At 57.8% G+C, this 15,366-nt stretch overlaps 1 protein-coding gene across 6 annotated transcripts in view; it reads left to right on the forward strand.

Moving 5' to 3' along the window:
* Nucleotides 1–15,258, forward strand: part of PRPF31 (pre-mRNA processing factor 31) — a 16,123-nt gene extending 865 nt beyond the window's left edge. For 3 of the 6 annotated variants that reach the window (XM_057711993.1, XM_057711997.1, XM_057711998.1), the window contains exons 2-14: nucleotides 2,151–2,335; nucleotides 2,424–2,484; nucleotides 4,746–4,829; nucleotides 5,421–5,518; nucleotides 6,198–6,304; nucleotides 7,087–7,256; nucleotides 9,558–9,715; nucleotides 10,856–10,945; nucleotides 12,516–12,643; nucleotides 12,726–12,798; nucleotides 13,371–13,499; nucleotides 13,590–13,688; nucleotides 14,849–15,118. In XM_057711993.1, coding sequence (XP_057567976.1) covers nucleotides 2,159–2,335; nucleotides 2,424–2,484; nucleotides 4,746–4,829; nucleotides 5,421–5,518; nucleotides 6,198–6,304; nucleotides 7,087–7,256; nucleotides 9,558–9,715; nucleotides 10,856–10,945; nucleotides 12,516–12,643; nucleotides 12,726–12,798; nucleotides 13,371–13,499; nucleotides 13,590–13,688; nucleotides 14,849–14,974 — 1,500 coding nt within the window. In that variant the 5' untranslated portion in view covers nucleotides 2,151–2,158 and the 3' untranslated portion in view covers nucleotides 14,975–15,118. Of the gene's footprint in view, nucleotides 1–40; nucleotides 103–2,150; nucleotides 2,336–2,423; nucleotides 2,485–4,745; nucleotides 4,830–5,420; nucleotides 5,519–6,197; nucleotides 6,305–7,086; nucleotides 7,257–9,557; nucleotides 9,716–10,855; nucleotides 10,946–12,515; nucleotides 12,644–12,725; nucleotides 12,799–13,370; nucleotides 13,500–13,589; nucleotides 13,689–14,848 lie in introns of all 6 variants that reach the window. The other 3 variants (XM_057711995.1, XM_057711996.1, XM_057711999.1) reach the window with 2 other exon arrangements.
* Nucleotides 15,259–15,366: the final 108 nt, after the last annotated feature.

The following is a 15,366-nucleotide window of genomic DNA, read 5'->3' on the forward strand; positions in this document are numbered from 1 at the left end:
ATCCGCCCTGCAAGAAGTAATGTTTGTGTCCCTACCTTAGGGATGAAAAAATAATATATCCTGAGAGCCGGAGAAAGGAAGCCATGATGTAGCTGGTATAAGGTTTAAATAACGTCGTTCATTCACTCATTTGCCCCATATTTCTTGAATACCTGCTATGTGCTGGACATTCTGCTAGATGGTGGAGATACAGCAGTGAGCAGACAGTCGTGGTTCCTGGTTTTGCTTACAGTTTAATGGGGAAACAGATAAGGGAAGATAAGAGAGTGCTATGTATGGGGAGCAGATTATGTTCTATAAAAGAAGAGTTCCTCTTATTCACGGAAAGTGAGAGTGAGGAGAGTTTTAGAGAAAGGCGTGTATGGGATAACGTGGGTGCATTTACAAGGAAAAGCTGTGTCTTGTAAAGAGAAGTGAGTATAAAAAGGACATTGAATTTTAGGGAGAAAGGGCCGAATCTTTCCCGTAATCATTTTGGTTTGGCCTGTGCCATAGTGGTTAGTTTAAATCATCCACTTAAATACTTAAAAAGAAACATTTCAAACTGGGAGGTTCCACTTAAAAATTCTGAATTTCTTACTTTTCTTGAAAAAAAGTAGAAAACTTGGCAACATGGAGCCCCCATTCCTGCTGGCAGCACGTGTCTGCAGCTTCCTGTCAGCTGAGCTTTCACATCAAGCGTGATTCCCTAGCTCTCCAGGCTCCACTTCTCCCATTGCCCAACCGCCAACCTGCTTCACTCACTATGTCACCCACTTAACCTCTGTGGACATGAAAGTTTTGCAGCCTCCGTTTGTCTTTTTGTAAATTTTATTTATTTATTTACTTACTTATTTGGCTGCACTATGCAGCTTGCAGGATCTTAGTTCCCCGACCAGGGATTGAGCCCAGGACCACAGTAGTGAAAGTACCAAGTGCTAACCACTGGACCATCAGGGAATTCCTCTATTTTTTAATTTTAAATTTTGTTTTAATTTTAATTTTATTTTTTTAGTGAAGTATAGTTGATTTACAAAATTGTGTTAGTTTCAGGTGCACAGCAAAGTGATTCAGTTATACATAGACATATATATCTATCCTTTCTCAGATTCTTTTCCTTTATAGGTTATTACAAAATGCTGAGTGTAGTTCCCTGTGCTGTACAGTGGGTACTTGTTGGTTATCTGTTTTTATATAGTAGTGTGTATATGTCACATTTGTCTTGTTTAAAAAATTTTTATTGGGGTATAGTTGATTTACAATGTTGTGTTACTTTCTGCTCAAAGTGAATCAGTTATGCATATACATACATCCATTGTTTTTTAGCTTGTTTTCCTACATAGGTCATTACAGAGTATTGAACAGAGTTCCCTTTGCTATACAGCAGGTTCTTCTTAGTCACCTATTTCATATATAGTAGTGTGTGTATGTCCATCCCAATCTCCCATTTATCCCTCCTCTCCTTCCCCCTACATTTGTCTTATTGAAAGAGGAAAAGAACAGGAAGAGGAAGCCGTTTCTTATTTAAAAAAATAAAGCACTGGGGAGGACAGAGCGTTGGGGATTGTACCGTGTTGAGTAGTGCTTCGCAGCCTTTTCCACTGTGTGGGAGTCACCAAAAATACTAATATTTGTACAGCACCTGGGGGTAGATGAGGAGCTGCTCATGGCCCGAGGTGATTGGCCTGGAGGCTCTAGACATTTTAGGCCCCGCCTGGTTGAGGAGATCAGTATTTTAGATGTCTGCCACCCATTCGGGGGGGCCCAACAATTGGGGAGGGGCCTCTGCTATGAGGGGAAAAAGAAAATGTGAGGAGAGGTCATATCTCATCAAGGCAGAGAGCATGTATCTTTTGAGTCTTAGTGAAGTGGTGGTGTGAGGGGTGTGCGGTGTCTTGTCCAGTGAAGTGAGAGTGAGAAGGGTGGGTACTGTGAGTTATAACTGGAGACCATCTGGTTCTGGGAGGTGGGTTCATGGATTCATTCAGCAGGTGTTTACTGAGCATCTATTATGTGCCAGGCACAGTTAGGAGCTAGAGAAGAACGCAAATGAATGTACCTGTCCCCGTGGAGCCTGCATGCTAGTGGGGCTGATCAAGAAGGACCAGGGCCTTCTGGCAGGGGAGGCCCCTCCCGGTAATGAGGAGGAACCCTGCTCTCCCTCCCCACAGACCTCAGGATGTCTCTGGCCGATGAGCTCCTGGCTGACCTCGAGGAGGCGGCAGAAGAGGAGGAAGGAGGAAGCTATGGGGAGGAAGAGGAGGAGCCGGCGATCGAGGATGTGCAGGAGGAGACCCAGCTGGACCTTTCCGGGGATTCGGTCAAGAGCATCGCCAAGCTGTGGGACAGCAAGATGGTGAGAGGAGCTCCTGGGCGGGGTGACACGGGCAGCAGCTTCTGTTCCTGGAGGGTCCTGGGTTCTGACTCCTCTCCTCCCCGAACAGTTCGCTGAGATCATGATGAAGATTGAGGAGTATATCAGCAAGCAGGCCAGAGCTTCGGAAGGTACCTTCTCCCTCCCTTGGCCCTCACCCGTCAGGCCCCTTGGCCCTTTTGCTGCTGGTGACTCTGGAAGTTGGCTCTTTCTCTCACCCTTTGCCAGAGCCCGCTTCTTCTCCTCCATCCCAGTCCCCTTCTCTCCTAAGAGCGTGCTGCATTCTACAGCTGACGCTGCTTTAGTTTTAAAAATTTTTCTTTTTTCTTTTAATTTTTTGGCTGCACCAAGAGGCATGTGGGATCTTAGTTCCCTGAGCAGAGAGGGAAGCCATGCCCCCTGCAGTGGAAGTGCGGAGTGCTAACTACTGGACCACCAGGGAGTTCCCTAAAGCTGCTGCTTCTTAAGCCCTTGCTCCATGCTGAGCACTGGCTGATTGTGATAGGATTTCTCTCAAGGCTTTCCAAACTCTGTTGATAAGCTCATCAGTTAGAGAGGTTTGCCACATCTGTGAAAAACATTTCACGTTTTTAAATCCACATACTTACTTCCTTCAGTTTACCTAAGAAGGAAAGATATCGCTACTGTGGATGGAAAACGGGTATGATTTGGTAAATAGAAAGTAACCATGGAAGTATAAAAAAGTAACCATAAAAACTATTAAAACATCCCCTAAAATCTCTTCTCACTTCCAGGTCTGGGGAAAGCTGGGTTATCTCTTGAGTGTTCAGACCAGCTCTAAGAGGACAATCCTGTCACCACCCCTGTCTTTCTTGGGAAGCGGGCGCTCTCGGGTGGAATTCCTCGGCAGCAGGGAGCCAAGGGAGGCTTCTCGGCACTGGAGTGGGGTAGTCAGAGCAGTGTTTCAGGGAGACTCACTCGTTCCATTCTTTCTTTCACCTTTTCCCAAGGCACCCTGGGGGCCATGCCTGTGTGGGCCTCTGCTCTCAGAACGCTCAGGGGCTGGCAGAGCAGACAGTTACTGGTGGGCGGTGCCTGCGAGGAAAGAGAAGGCCCGGGACACTTGGGAGGCACAGGAGGGGCCGGCTGACCCTGCCTCGGTCAGGAAAGAACGGATGTCTCAACTGGACTTTGAAGCATGAATATACAGGCCAGGCCAAGAACAGGGGGGCCTGTGCCCGGGGAAAGAGCTGCACGTGCAGAACCTTGGACATCCATGGTGGTGGGGAGGCTGACAAGGCACCTGACCATGCACGGTTTTGAATGCCAGGCCAGGAGCCTCTCCAGCCAGAGAGTCGTGGGGAATCATAAAAGGGACATTTCCTAGTGTGGGCCAGACTGGGGGATCAAGTCTGATTTGATCACACTCAGTGTCTCGTGGGGAAGGTGGACACGAAACAGCTGCAGACTGGGTGGTGATCGTGTCTGATGGATGTGGCAGGAGTGTGGTGGGAGCGGAGGAGACACTTGGCCCTCCTGGAAGGTGAGGGAGGGATTGTTAGGTACCTTGTGAATCTTAAGGATGTAGAGGCACTTGAGCATCAGGGTCAAGACCGCAGACTCGGGTTGGATCTCAGCTGTGCGTTGCTGGCTCCGTGACCTCAGGCCGTGTCGCTCCGTTTCTTTCTCTGCAACGTTGGCCTGATTTAACACCAACCTCCCTGGGTGCTTGTGGAAAAATTAGTTATGCCCTTAAGACACTCAGAACAGTGTGATGTGCACAGGAAGCCCTGTGTGTGTCAGTCGCTCGTGATAGTACTGTTATCATTGTTACTGTTGTTACTGTTAGAGCTTGAAGAGTTTTCCAGAAACAGACATGAGGAAGGGATGTACCAGGGAGAGGGAACAGCATATGCAAAGGCCAAGAGGAGAGGAGGCAGCCCGAGTGTTCAGGGCACTGTAATAAGTCCTTTAATGGCTGGAACGTAATGAGATGGGGGTGTGACGAGAGGATGGGGCCGGGAAGGTGCAGAGACCAGGCTGGAGTCCGTAAGTCAGCAGGTATCCACGGAGCGACTGCAGGCGGCCAGGCGCACCGGGGTGCGGCCGTGGGAAACAGACACGGCACTTGTCCTCACAGAGCTTCCAGCCTTCTGGGAGGCCTCGAACATCACTCCAGGGAGCTGGGCTGTTAGTCCTAAGGGTGCGGGGAGCTCCAGGAGGGTTAGGGCCAGGGCGAGATGGGGTCACGTCTAGCCTGGCCTGGGGGGAGAGATGGGAGGTTTGCAGATATGCAGACCTGTCCCCCAGTTTCCTCTTCAGCCCCTCCCTGCGCCCCTCTAGCCGCAGCCCGAGCCTCACCCAGCTGTGGACCTGGGAGGGATGGGTGCATAGACACACACCGACGCTGGGCTGTGTCTCATCCTCACAGTGATGGGACCAGTGGAGGCGGCCCCCGAGTACCGGGTCATCGTGGACGCCAACAACCTGACGGTGGAGATCGAAAACGAGCTGAGTGAGTGCCGGGAGGGGCAGGCAGAGACAGCCCTGCCCGCTGTCCCCCGCAGCCCCCTCCCACCCCCAGGGGAGGGGCAGGCAGGATCCCAGGCCACCTTTCCTGCTGGCCCTTCCCGGGGTCCTGTCCCCAAGCCCCTCTATTAGCTCGAATTCAGTTGCTGTAACAGAGTGGTTACATGAGAAGGAAGCATATTTTTCTGTCGTGTGAAAGTCTGGATGAAGAGTCCAGGCTTTTTCTGTCTCGTTGATCTGCTACCTGTTTCATGGTACAAAGTGACAGCCCACCTCCAACCATCACCTCCACATCCCCATCAGCAGAAAATGGGAGAGAAGAGGAGAGCACGTTTTTTCCCTTTGAGGCAGTGACCTGGAAGTTGCACATGTGCCTTCAGCTCATGTCTTGTAGGCCAGACCTAACTCAGATGCCCAGTAAGGGCAGCCAGGAAATGTCACCTTTGTGCTGCGTGTCTGTGAGCCCAGCTCTAATTAGGGGTTCCGCTGCTACTGAAGGAAGAAGGGGAAATGGCTGCTGGGAGAGCCAGCAGTCTGCCATGCCCCATCAGGCTCCTCCCCACCCCATCCCCCTTAGACATCATCCATAAGTTCATCCGGGATAAGTACTCGAAGCGATTCCCTGAACTGGAGTCTCTGGTCCCCAATGCACTGGATTACATCCGCACCGTCAAGGTGAGTGGGGAGAAAGGGCTCCCCGACCACCACTGGTGTGAAGGGGAGGCGGGGCCCTGCCCTCGGACCCCCGGGACTAAGGGGAAGGCTCTAGTTGCTAAGCCTTTGGCCAGAGACGGGATGGGAACAGGGAGCAGAGAGTCGGGGAAGTGGTCCTGGGTGCCAGGATCCCGAGATGGGAACAGGCCCTCGTGCATTCAGGGAACAAGCGAGGAGGCGCGTGGAAGAGGTGGGATCACACCTGGCCTCTGAGGCTCTGGGTGTTACGGGAACGTTACCACGGGAGGGTCAGGCAAGTGAAGGTGGGGTCACCAGCGCAAGACCCCCCCATGAGTCCAGGAGCAGATGGGGGCGGTGCAGGGGATGTCCACACAGGGGAGTGACCTGCTCAGACCTGCACTCTGAGTGGACGCGGGCAGCAGGCCTGTGGGGGCAGCGGATCCTCCCTGGGTGGCCCATTGGCTCAGGTCTGCTTCCGGGTCCGCCCGCACGGGGCAGACGGTGCTGCTCCTTTGAGCAGTAGGGTTGTGGGAACTGGGGGGAGGCAGGGGAGCGCCCTGAGGACAGCCCCCGCTTTCCCACTGGGCCTGGAGGGCACCGAGTGGGCGCAGGAGCAGGAGAGGTTCTGGAGCTTCCTGGGTCCCCGGGCCTCCCCTCTCCTGCCCTCTCGCCCCCCCAGGAGCTGGGCAACAGCCTGGACAAGTGCAAGAACAATGAGAACCTGCAGCAGATCCTGACCAACGCCACCATCATGGTCGTCAGCGTCACCGCCTCCACCACCCAGGGGTGCGTACGCAGCAGGTCCACCCGACAGCAGACGACGGTCTCGGGGCCCCAGATCCGGGCACGGGCGTCTGTCTCGGGAGGACAGCTCACTGCAGTTCCACACCTGCTTACTGAGCGCCTCCTGCGAGCCAGGCGCCGTGCTGGGCTCGGGGGTCCCCGGACATGGGGAGCCAGCCTCCCCCCGGAGTCCGTGGTCTTGAGGGGTGAGGCAGGGGGCAGGCCCGTGATTAGAAGTGTGTGTCTCTGGTGTGTCACCCCCTCGCTAGGGTGAACGCCGGGTCTCCACCTGCCCCTCTGGCGTCTGTGCTGTGTGAGAGAAGGGAACACCTGTCCCCCCAGAGCAGAGCTCTGGAACGGGGAGGCCGTGAATAGGCACAGGGATCGCAGCTGGTGACAGTGCCATGAGGGAAGCAAGTGGATGGTGGGCCTGGGTGGTCGGCACGGCTGAGGGCGTGGCGGAGCTCGGGGGAGAGCGTCTCAGGAAGAGGCGGCACCTGCCAAGGCCCCGGCTCCGGCATGGCCTTGCAGGTTGCCTCCCCCGGGCAGAGCCCGGAATGGGCAGGGCGAGGCCACCGTGCAGCCGGCGAGGGTGCTGCCACCGAGGCCTGGTTCCCAGCAGCCCTTGCTGCAGGCCTCCGGGCCGGCGGGACTTGTATGTGTCCCGAAGCTGCACACACGTGTGCACACCCACAGCTGGGGGGACGGGGGCCCCTGCGCCGGTCAGACAGGACACGCCGAGGGGGGGGTCGGTCCCAGCCGCGTCCCCACCCCCGCCCCTGCAGGCAGCAGCTGTCGGAGGAGGAGCTGGAGCGGCTGGAGGAGGCCTGCGACATGGCCCTGGAGCTCAACGCCTCCAAGCACCGCATCTACGAGTACGTGGAGTCGCGCATGTCCTTCATCGCGCCCAACCTCTCGATCATCATCGGGGCATCCACTGCCGCCAAGATCATGGGTGAGACCCGGCCCCGCGCAGGCGCGGCCCCGCAGGCCACGTGGCCTGGCGAGAGTCGGCCCCTTTGCTGCAAAACGGGGATTTGGCCCCAGGACCGTGTCTCCTCGCCCCCACCCTCTCATCTCTCCTGGAGATCACGGAGGTCAGGCCAGCCTGCTCTTCATACAGACACAGAGAAAGCATGGCGGCCCTGAGCCTGGTCAGCCCCTGTGTCCCCAGCAGAGCTGGGGCCAGACAGGCTGCAGAGGGGCGAGGCGGCGTGGCTGGTGGAAAGGCCGGGGCGTCCAGGCAGCTCCCAGCTCTGCCATGGCCCCGCGGGGCTGCCTGGCAATAGTGAAGTCAGCTCTCTGAGCCTCGTGTTCTCCACAAGGTGGGGGCACGGGTCCTGGCAGTGTGTTGGGATTCAAGAGTGGGTCCGTTCCTCCTCAGGGGTTCTCTGCAGCCTCAGAGCACCCCCTCAGGCTCCTGACCCCTTCAGCCACGCAGCACTGCCAGGGGAAGTTTGGTAAAGCAGCTGTGTTAGCCCAGGCTCCTGTAGCAAAGTACCACAGACTGGGGGGCTTCAGCAACTGAGATTTATCCTCACAGTGTGGAGGCTGGGAGGCTCCTCCTGAGGCCGCTCCCCTTGGCGTGTAGATGGCCACCTTCTCACTGCGTCCTCACGTGGTCTTCCCTCCATGTGTGACTGTGTCCTAGTCTCCTCCTCTCATAAGGGCACCAGTCCTACTGGATTAGGGCCCATCCTGTGACATCTTTTCACGTTGGTCACCTCTTTAAAGGCCCCGTCTCCAAATCCTGGCACATTCTGAGGTGTGCGGAGGGGAGGGTTAGGACTCAGTGTATGAATTTGAGGGGACCCAGTTCCACCCATAACACAGTCTTGGGGGCAAGTGCGTGCAGAGTTGCAGGGTAGAAAGAAGCAGTGGTTTCAGGGAAGGATAAACTCGATGTGGATCCTGCTTCCCCCTCACTGACCTCACATCTTTGGGCAAACGGTGTCACATGCGCTGGTTTCCCCAGTGGCTGTTGGGGGCTGTGCTAGTTTCCTCTGGCTGCTGTAACAGATGACTGCTAACCAAGAGGCTTGAATGCCGAAGTTTATCGTCTGACAGTTGTGGAGGTCAAAAGTCCACTGCAGGCCTCACTGGGCTGAAATGAAGGTGTCGGTGGGGCTGTGGTCCTTCGTGGCGGGTCAGGGGAGGAAGCTGTTTCCCTGTCTTTTCCAGCTTCCAGAGGTGCCTGTATCCCTTGGCTCTTGGCCCCTTCCTCTGTCTTTATAAATTTGTTTGTTTGTTTTTTGGCTGTGTTGGGTCTTCGTGGCTGCACATGGGCTTTCTCAGGTTGCGGAGAGCTGGGGCTACTCTTCGTTGTGGTGCACGGACTCCTCATTGCTGTGGCTTCTCTTGTGGCGGAGCACGGACTCTAGGTGCTTGGGCTTCAGTAGTTGTGGCACATGGGCTCAATAGTTGTGGCGCATGGGCTTAGTTGCTCCGCGGCATGTGGGATCTTCCTGGAGCAGGGATGGAACCCGTGTCCCCTGTATTGGCAGGCGGATTCTTAACCACTGCGCCACCCAGGAAGCCCCCTTTCCTCCGTCTTTAAAGTCTCCTCTGACTCTGCTTTTCTCTCCCACATTTAAGGACCCTCGTGATGACACTGAGCCTGCCAGGCTCCTCCAGGGTAATCTCCCCTCTCAGGGGCCTTAACTTGACCATGTCTGCAGAGTCCCTTTGGCTGCACACGGCACCACAGTTGCAGGTTCTGGGGGGGGTGGTGTCCATGACCACGGGGGCTGTTCTACTGCCACACAGGTGCCGGAGGCTTGTTTCAAGGATTCATTTGCCTGATGAGACCATTTACCTAATCCTTAAAAGCACCCAGCACAGGGCGCTCCACACAGCAGTCCCCCGTCAGAGGCAGAAACACTTACCTGCAGCTCCTCTTCCCTCCCCCACGCCTGCAGACACGCTGGAGGGAGCGCAGAGGTGATTCTCACCCGGCCCTCTTGTCACGCGCTCCCGGCGTGGTGAAAACCGTGGAGAAGCACAGAGCAGGGCTGTGGGGCTTTGCAGCTCTGGGGTTGGGTTCCTGCTGGGCCAGTTGCTCCCTGTGCACCTCTAGCAAGTTGCTTCACCTCTCTGAGCCTCCTCTGAAACCACCCTCTGAGATGGGACACGTTGGCCCTCCCTCGCGGGGCCGCCTCAGGGCTCCAACCAGACACTCCTGTGAAGCGGAGCGCGTGGTGAGCCCCCAGACAAACCCTCGCTCCTTCTAACCCCTCCCTCCCGCCCTCCCCCGCAGGGGTGGCCGGCGGCCTGACCAACCTCTCCAAGATGCCCGCCTGCAACATCATGCTGCTCGGGGCCCAGCGCAAGACGCTGTCCGGCTTCTCGTCCACCTCGGTGCTGCCCCACACCGGCTACATCTACCACAGCGACATCGTGCAGTCCCTGCCCCCGGTGCGTCCCACCCCACCTCGGAACCTTATGCTGTGCCCCGAAGGGCCGCCCCCTCTGCTCCCCGGGTCCTGGGGTCACTGCGGATGACAGGGGTCAGGACCCCGGAGGAGGGGCCGCACGGGGTGTGGGAACAGGGATGCTGGAGCTGGTCGGCCCGGTTGGGGTTCTGGTCGCAGCACTTACCGGCTGGGCAGGAGGCCTGGGCGCTGAGCCTCAGGCTCCCTGTCTGGAACTGAGGGAAGCCGAGCCTGCTTCACGGGGTCGAGACGAGGACTCACTCCTAGGCAGCGCTTTGAGATCCGGCCTCATGCATAAAAGGTGGCGGAAGCATTCGCTTGTGAGTTCGGGGTTCCGGAGACCGCTGTCGGGCTCAGTGACACTGGAGGGACTCACGGGGCTCACCTTGAGCCAGTGCACGCGGGGTTACGGTTTATCACAGCGAGGGCGCTCAGAGTGATGCCAGCCGGGGGAGAAGCTCGAGGGCAGGGTCCGGGAGTCCCGAACGCGGCACTGCCTGAGACGGCACGCACAGGTGCCGGCAGGACGCCCAGCAGGGCCTTGGGGCTCAGGGGCACAGACGTGCCTGGGACCCTGAGACTCACAGACCCCAGCCTGAGTCACAGGGCAGCTCTCTGGCTTACCCAGGCCCCCGCCAGCACAGGGCACCGCCCCCGAGTCAGGGCCAAGGCCAGACCTCTTAGGGCAGGGTTCAATTCTCCTCTGCGCCTAGCTGCTGCTGGCTTACTGTTTTATTACTGCTACTGCTACTGCCTGAGACTTGGGGCTGTGGGTGTTACAGGTACCATCTTGGTGTTTCTCAGAACCTGGCCCATACCTTTCGTGGCACAAGACACCGTTTTTGGTGATACACGGATGTTTTAAGGTTTGATCATAACATACGTGTTTTCTCAGTATTTGATAATCTCCCATCTGTAGTAATGCAATTAAGTTGTCTGTGCAAATGGGAAGGTAGGTTGAAAGAAGACACAATGATAATTTGTTACTATGACGTGTTATTACAGTAACACAATAGTGGTGAAGGTGAAATGCTTCACAGGCAGGAATGGAGACTAGAGCTTTGGAAAGGCTGTGATCCAACTGCATCCTCACACTGACCCTGCTCCCTGTCCGTTGCTCCAGGATCTCCGGCGGAAAGCGGCCCGGCTGGTGGCCGCCAAGTGCACGCTGGCGGCCCGCGTGGACAGTTTCCACGAGAGCACGGAGGGGAAGGTGAGGGGCAGGTGGCGTCTGTCCGTGTGACCTGTGGTCTGTCTCAGGGAGAGCTGTCTTCAGAGGACCCACCACACGAGAGCCCTGTCCCAACAGGGCAGAGGTGGGAGTGTCTGTCGTGGCCCCCACCATGGTCCGCTTCCCCTCCCCCGCTATACAGGTTTCCCGTTGCTGCCGCTGTGACACATCAGCACAGGCTCAGTGGCCTAAAGCAACACAGGGCTTCCGCCCTAGAGTTCTGTGGGTGGGAGGTCTCCGGTGGGTCCCCGGGGCTGAAGTCAAGGTGCTGGCAGCGTTCAATCCTGGAGGCTCCAGCGGAGGAGCTGCCTCTTCCAGCTGCCAAAGGCCACCTGCATCCCTTGGCTCATGGCCCCTTCCTCCATCTTCAAAGCCAGTGTAGCATCTTCCCAGCTCTGTCTGACTCTGCTTCTGTCTTCACATCTTCTCTCTTAAGGACCCAGTAATTACACTGGGCCCACACTGATCATCTAAGGCACTCTCTCCCCATTTCAAGATCCTTAATGCAATCACATCTGCAGAGTCCCTTTTGTCAGCTAAGGTGACATATTCACAAGGACCAGAGAGTCAGTCGTGGACACCTTTTGGGGAGGGGGAGGTATTTGCCTGCCACACCGGGATCTGTCCCCTCTACCACCACTGTCATTATTTAGTTAATTTTTCGCTCAACCCGTCTGCCTTGGCAGCCTTGTTCTGTGAGAGTAGATGTGTTCTGTCTTGTGCATTGTTGTTTTCTAAGCACCCAGCCTGGAACAGCGGTCAGGGGTTCCGTCTCTGTCTGACCACTGGCCTGGATGCTGGCGGTGCAGACAGAAGCCCTGCCTCTGTGGCACCTCCATTCTGGCTGGGGACGGGGCAAGGAGACACAAGCGGGTAGATCTGCGGTGTGTCCAGTGGTGCTGAGTAAAGACTGGGAAGAGAGATGCCGGGCTTTGGGGGTGGCGGGGGAGGTTAGACAGATCAACTTGGAAGTCAGGGAGGGCTTCTCTGAGGGGGTGAGGGTTTAACATAGACCTGAGTGCAGTTAGCACACCAGTCCTGCAGATGCTGGAGGAAGCATATCTCAAGCAAAGGGAAGGGTCGCTGCACAGGCCCTGCGGCTGGAGCACACGAGCCCCAGGGAGAGGAGGCTGGCGGGACGGGAACAGACCACGTGGAGCCTCGCGTGCCCTGGGGAGAGCTTGGCCTCAGCCACGCTGGGGAGGTGCTGGAGAGGGCCAGTGTGGGGTCCTTCCTGAAGGAAGAGCCTGGCGGGATTCTCGGGGTGTAAGAGGCTGACCGACTCCGGGGCATCGCCACTTACTGATCTGAGGAGAGTTGGGGTGGAGGTTGGGGAGGGGGCGCGGGAGCTCTGGGCCATTCCTGTGGGGCGCAGTGTTGAGAGGAGAGGGCTGAGCCCGAGATACAGTGCAGGAGCGTCGCGTGGTAGGCGTGACTTAACCCCCCAGAGTCCAGAGGCACGGGGTCCTCCAGGGCCAGGTGGGAAGGAGGGAGCTGGGCGGACAGGCCGGGCTGCAGGAGGAGCTGCAGGACCCCCACCCCTCCTCCCCAGGTGGGCTACGAGCTGAAGGACGAGATCGAGCGCAAGTTCGACAAGTGGCAGGAGCCGCCGCCTGTGAAGCAGGTGAAGCCGCTGCCTGCGCCCCTCGACGGGCAGCGCAAGAAGCGAGGCGGCCGCAGGTGGGGTCCGGGGACTGGCTGGGCCGGGGCGGGAAGGGAGGAGGCTCGCACCCTCCCAGCTGACCCCCTGCCCCATCCCCAGGTACCGCAAGATGAAGGAGCGGCTGGGGCTGACCGAGATCCGGAAGCAGGCCAACCGCATGAGCTTCGGGGAGGTCAGACCCCACCCCGCTCTGCCCCCGCCCCCTGCTGCATTCCTTCCTCTCTGTGGCCATCGCCCCCCAACTCTTCCCCACAAGACCTGGGGCAGCACCACAGGCTCCTCCCTGTCCCATCCACCCAGCCCAAAGGGATCCATGTGTCTTCAGCACCAGCCTCCCTTGTCCCGAGGCTTCCCATCCAACCGGGCACCTGACACCGGAGGCCTCCAGGCTCGTCCCTCCCCTGCTCTGCTGTACATGTCCTTCCCCAGGCTCCACCCCTGCCAGGCTCTTGTTACCCGAGCATCACCGTACAGCTCCTGCAAGAACTAGCTCAGATGCCGTTTCGTCAGTGACACCTGTTTGGGTTCCTGACACCACACAGACGCACATGCACGCACGGCCCCTCTCAGCTGTCAGCTCAGGGAGCAGTAACGGGACCTGACTTCCTCGCTGGGGCCCCAGCCAGGCTCACTGCATTCAGGGCCCAGTGGGTACTGGAATAGGACTGGCTTATGGGGTGGATGCCTGGGCTTCTAGCTAATTGAGGAGGCGGCTGACACCAGGACGCCTTCCTCTCCCACCAGATCGAGGAGGATGCCTACCAGGAGGACCTGGGCTTCAGCCTGGGCCACTTGGGCAAGTCGGGCAGTGGGCGGGTGCGGCAGACGCAGGTGAACGAGGCCACTAAAGCCAGAATCTCCAAGACGCTGCAGGTATAGCTGGGCCTGGGAAGGGACTGGGGGAGGCGGGTGCAGGTGCTTGGGCCCAGGCCACAGCCCGGACCTCCACTGCCCTCCCCACAGCGGACCCTGCAGAAGCAGAGTGTGGTGTACGGCGGGAAGTCCACCATCCGCGACCGCTCCTCGGGCACCGCCTCCAGCGTGGCCTTCACCCCCCTCCAGGTACTGGCCCCTCTGGAGTCAGGAGGCCTGGGGAAAGCCCCTTCCCTCCTGGACTCCAGCTTCCTCACCTGTGAAATGAGCACACGACAGGGCCCCTTTCAGGGCTGCCGTGGTGGGGGGGGGGGGGGGGGCACCGATGAAGCCCCTGAAGGGCTGGGTTCCTGGCATGCGGTGAGGTTAGGGGCCAGTTAGGCTCTGTGACCTCAAGCAGGCTCAGCCCCTCCCTGAGGCTCTGGGTCCCCACCTTCCAAGAGCCAGGTGGTTGGGGCCACCTCAGGGCCCCACAGGAAAGGTCCTAGGTCAGTGGGCTGGGCAGTCGAGACCCCAGCCCAGCCACCAGTGCACAGGATGGAGCCAGGGCAGGTCCCTCACCTGTCCCGTCCATGCCTCAGTTTACTCACCTGCCATGCAGGGCTAGTGTGGCCCATGGTTTCTGGGGAGTAACAGCTCCCTCCCTGCATCAGCTGGTGTCTGCTGAGTGCCTGCTAAGTTCCAAGGGCTGTTGCAGGTGCTGGGACACAGCCACAAACAAGAGACAGGAAGTTTTGCCCTAGTGGAGCTTATGGTGTGGCAGGAGGACAGACAAATAAGATATATAGTGTGTTGGAAGGTGGAATGTGCTGGGGACGGAAAGGGCTAAGGGAGATGGGGGGGGGGGGGGCCTCAGGGGAGGCCTCAGCGAGAAAATGAGCCTCACCATGTGTAGAACCTTGAGAAGAGCGCCTGCCACGCGTCGGGTCCCCAGAGCTGGTCGGTGGTTAAATCCTCAGTGGGGTTGGTGCTATTTGTGCTGGGGCTGCAGGCAAGCCACTTACTTCTGGGACTCAGTTTCCTTATTCAGGAACTAAACAGGATCAGCTGTTCTCCAGCGGTGGTGGTTTTACAATCACCTGGGGAACTTGTTAAACACTCAGCTGCCCAGGTCCTCCCCTCTCCCCCCACCCCCGAACCCATGCAGTCAGGATCTCCCAAGGTGGGGGAGATTTGGAGGCTGGCAAACTGTCCGTATGTTTGCCCAGAGCCCAAGGACCACTGGGAAGGGCCCCTGGGTCCCTGACATTTCACGATTCCCTCACTGGGAGCTGGCGGAGCTGGGCGGGGGGGCGTTGTTAGGGGCCAGGCCGTCTCCCCACCTCATCCCATCTCCCTCACCTGCTCAGGGCCTGGAGATTGTGAATCCACAAGCCGCAGAGAAGAAGGTGGCTGAGGCCAACCAGAAGTACTTCTCCAGCATGGCCGAGTTCCTCAAGGTCAAGGGTGAGAAGAGCGGCATCATGTCCACCTGAGGGGCAGTGCCCTGGGCCATCGCCCATTGGAGGGACACAGAGGCCCCACCTTTCTGAAGAGATCGGGGTCAGGATGGGGCTGGGAGGTTGCGGCAGGGAGAGCTGCCCTGTGCCGGCCAGTGCTGGGACTGTCCAGCGAGGCTCGGGAGGAGGCCCAGCCCCAGAGCACGGAGATCGCCGCCCCGCTCAGATACAGAGCCAGTCTTCGTCACGCGTCTTTTTTATTTTAACCGGGAAAGGAGATACCTTTGGCATAAGTGCAATTAAAAGCACATTGTCGGGATGTGTCCTTGGCGAGTGATTGTTTGTCAAGCAGCTGGGCAACTTAGGAGTCAGAGCTACGGGGTTTTGGGAGACAGAGCTTGGGGCTCCCTGGAATCTGGGTCTGACCC

The sequence above is a fragment of the Hippopotamus amphibius genome, chromosome 16, assembly GCF_030028045.1.
Source record: "Hippopotamus amphibius kiboko isolate mHipAmp2 chromosome 16, mHipAmp2.hap2, whole genome shotgun sequence".
NCBI classification, from domain to species: domain Eukaryota; kingdom Metazoa; phylum Chordata; class Mammalia; order Artiodactyla; family Hippopotamidae; genus Hippopotamus; species Hippopotamus amphibius.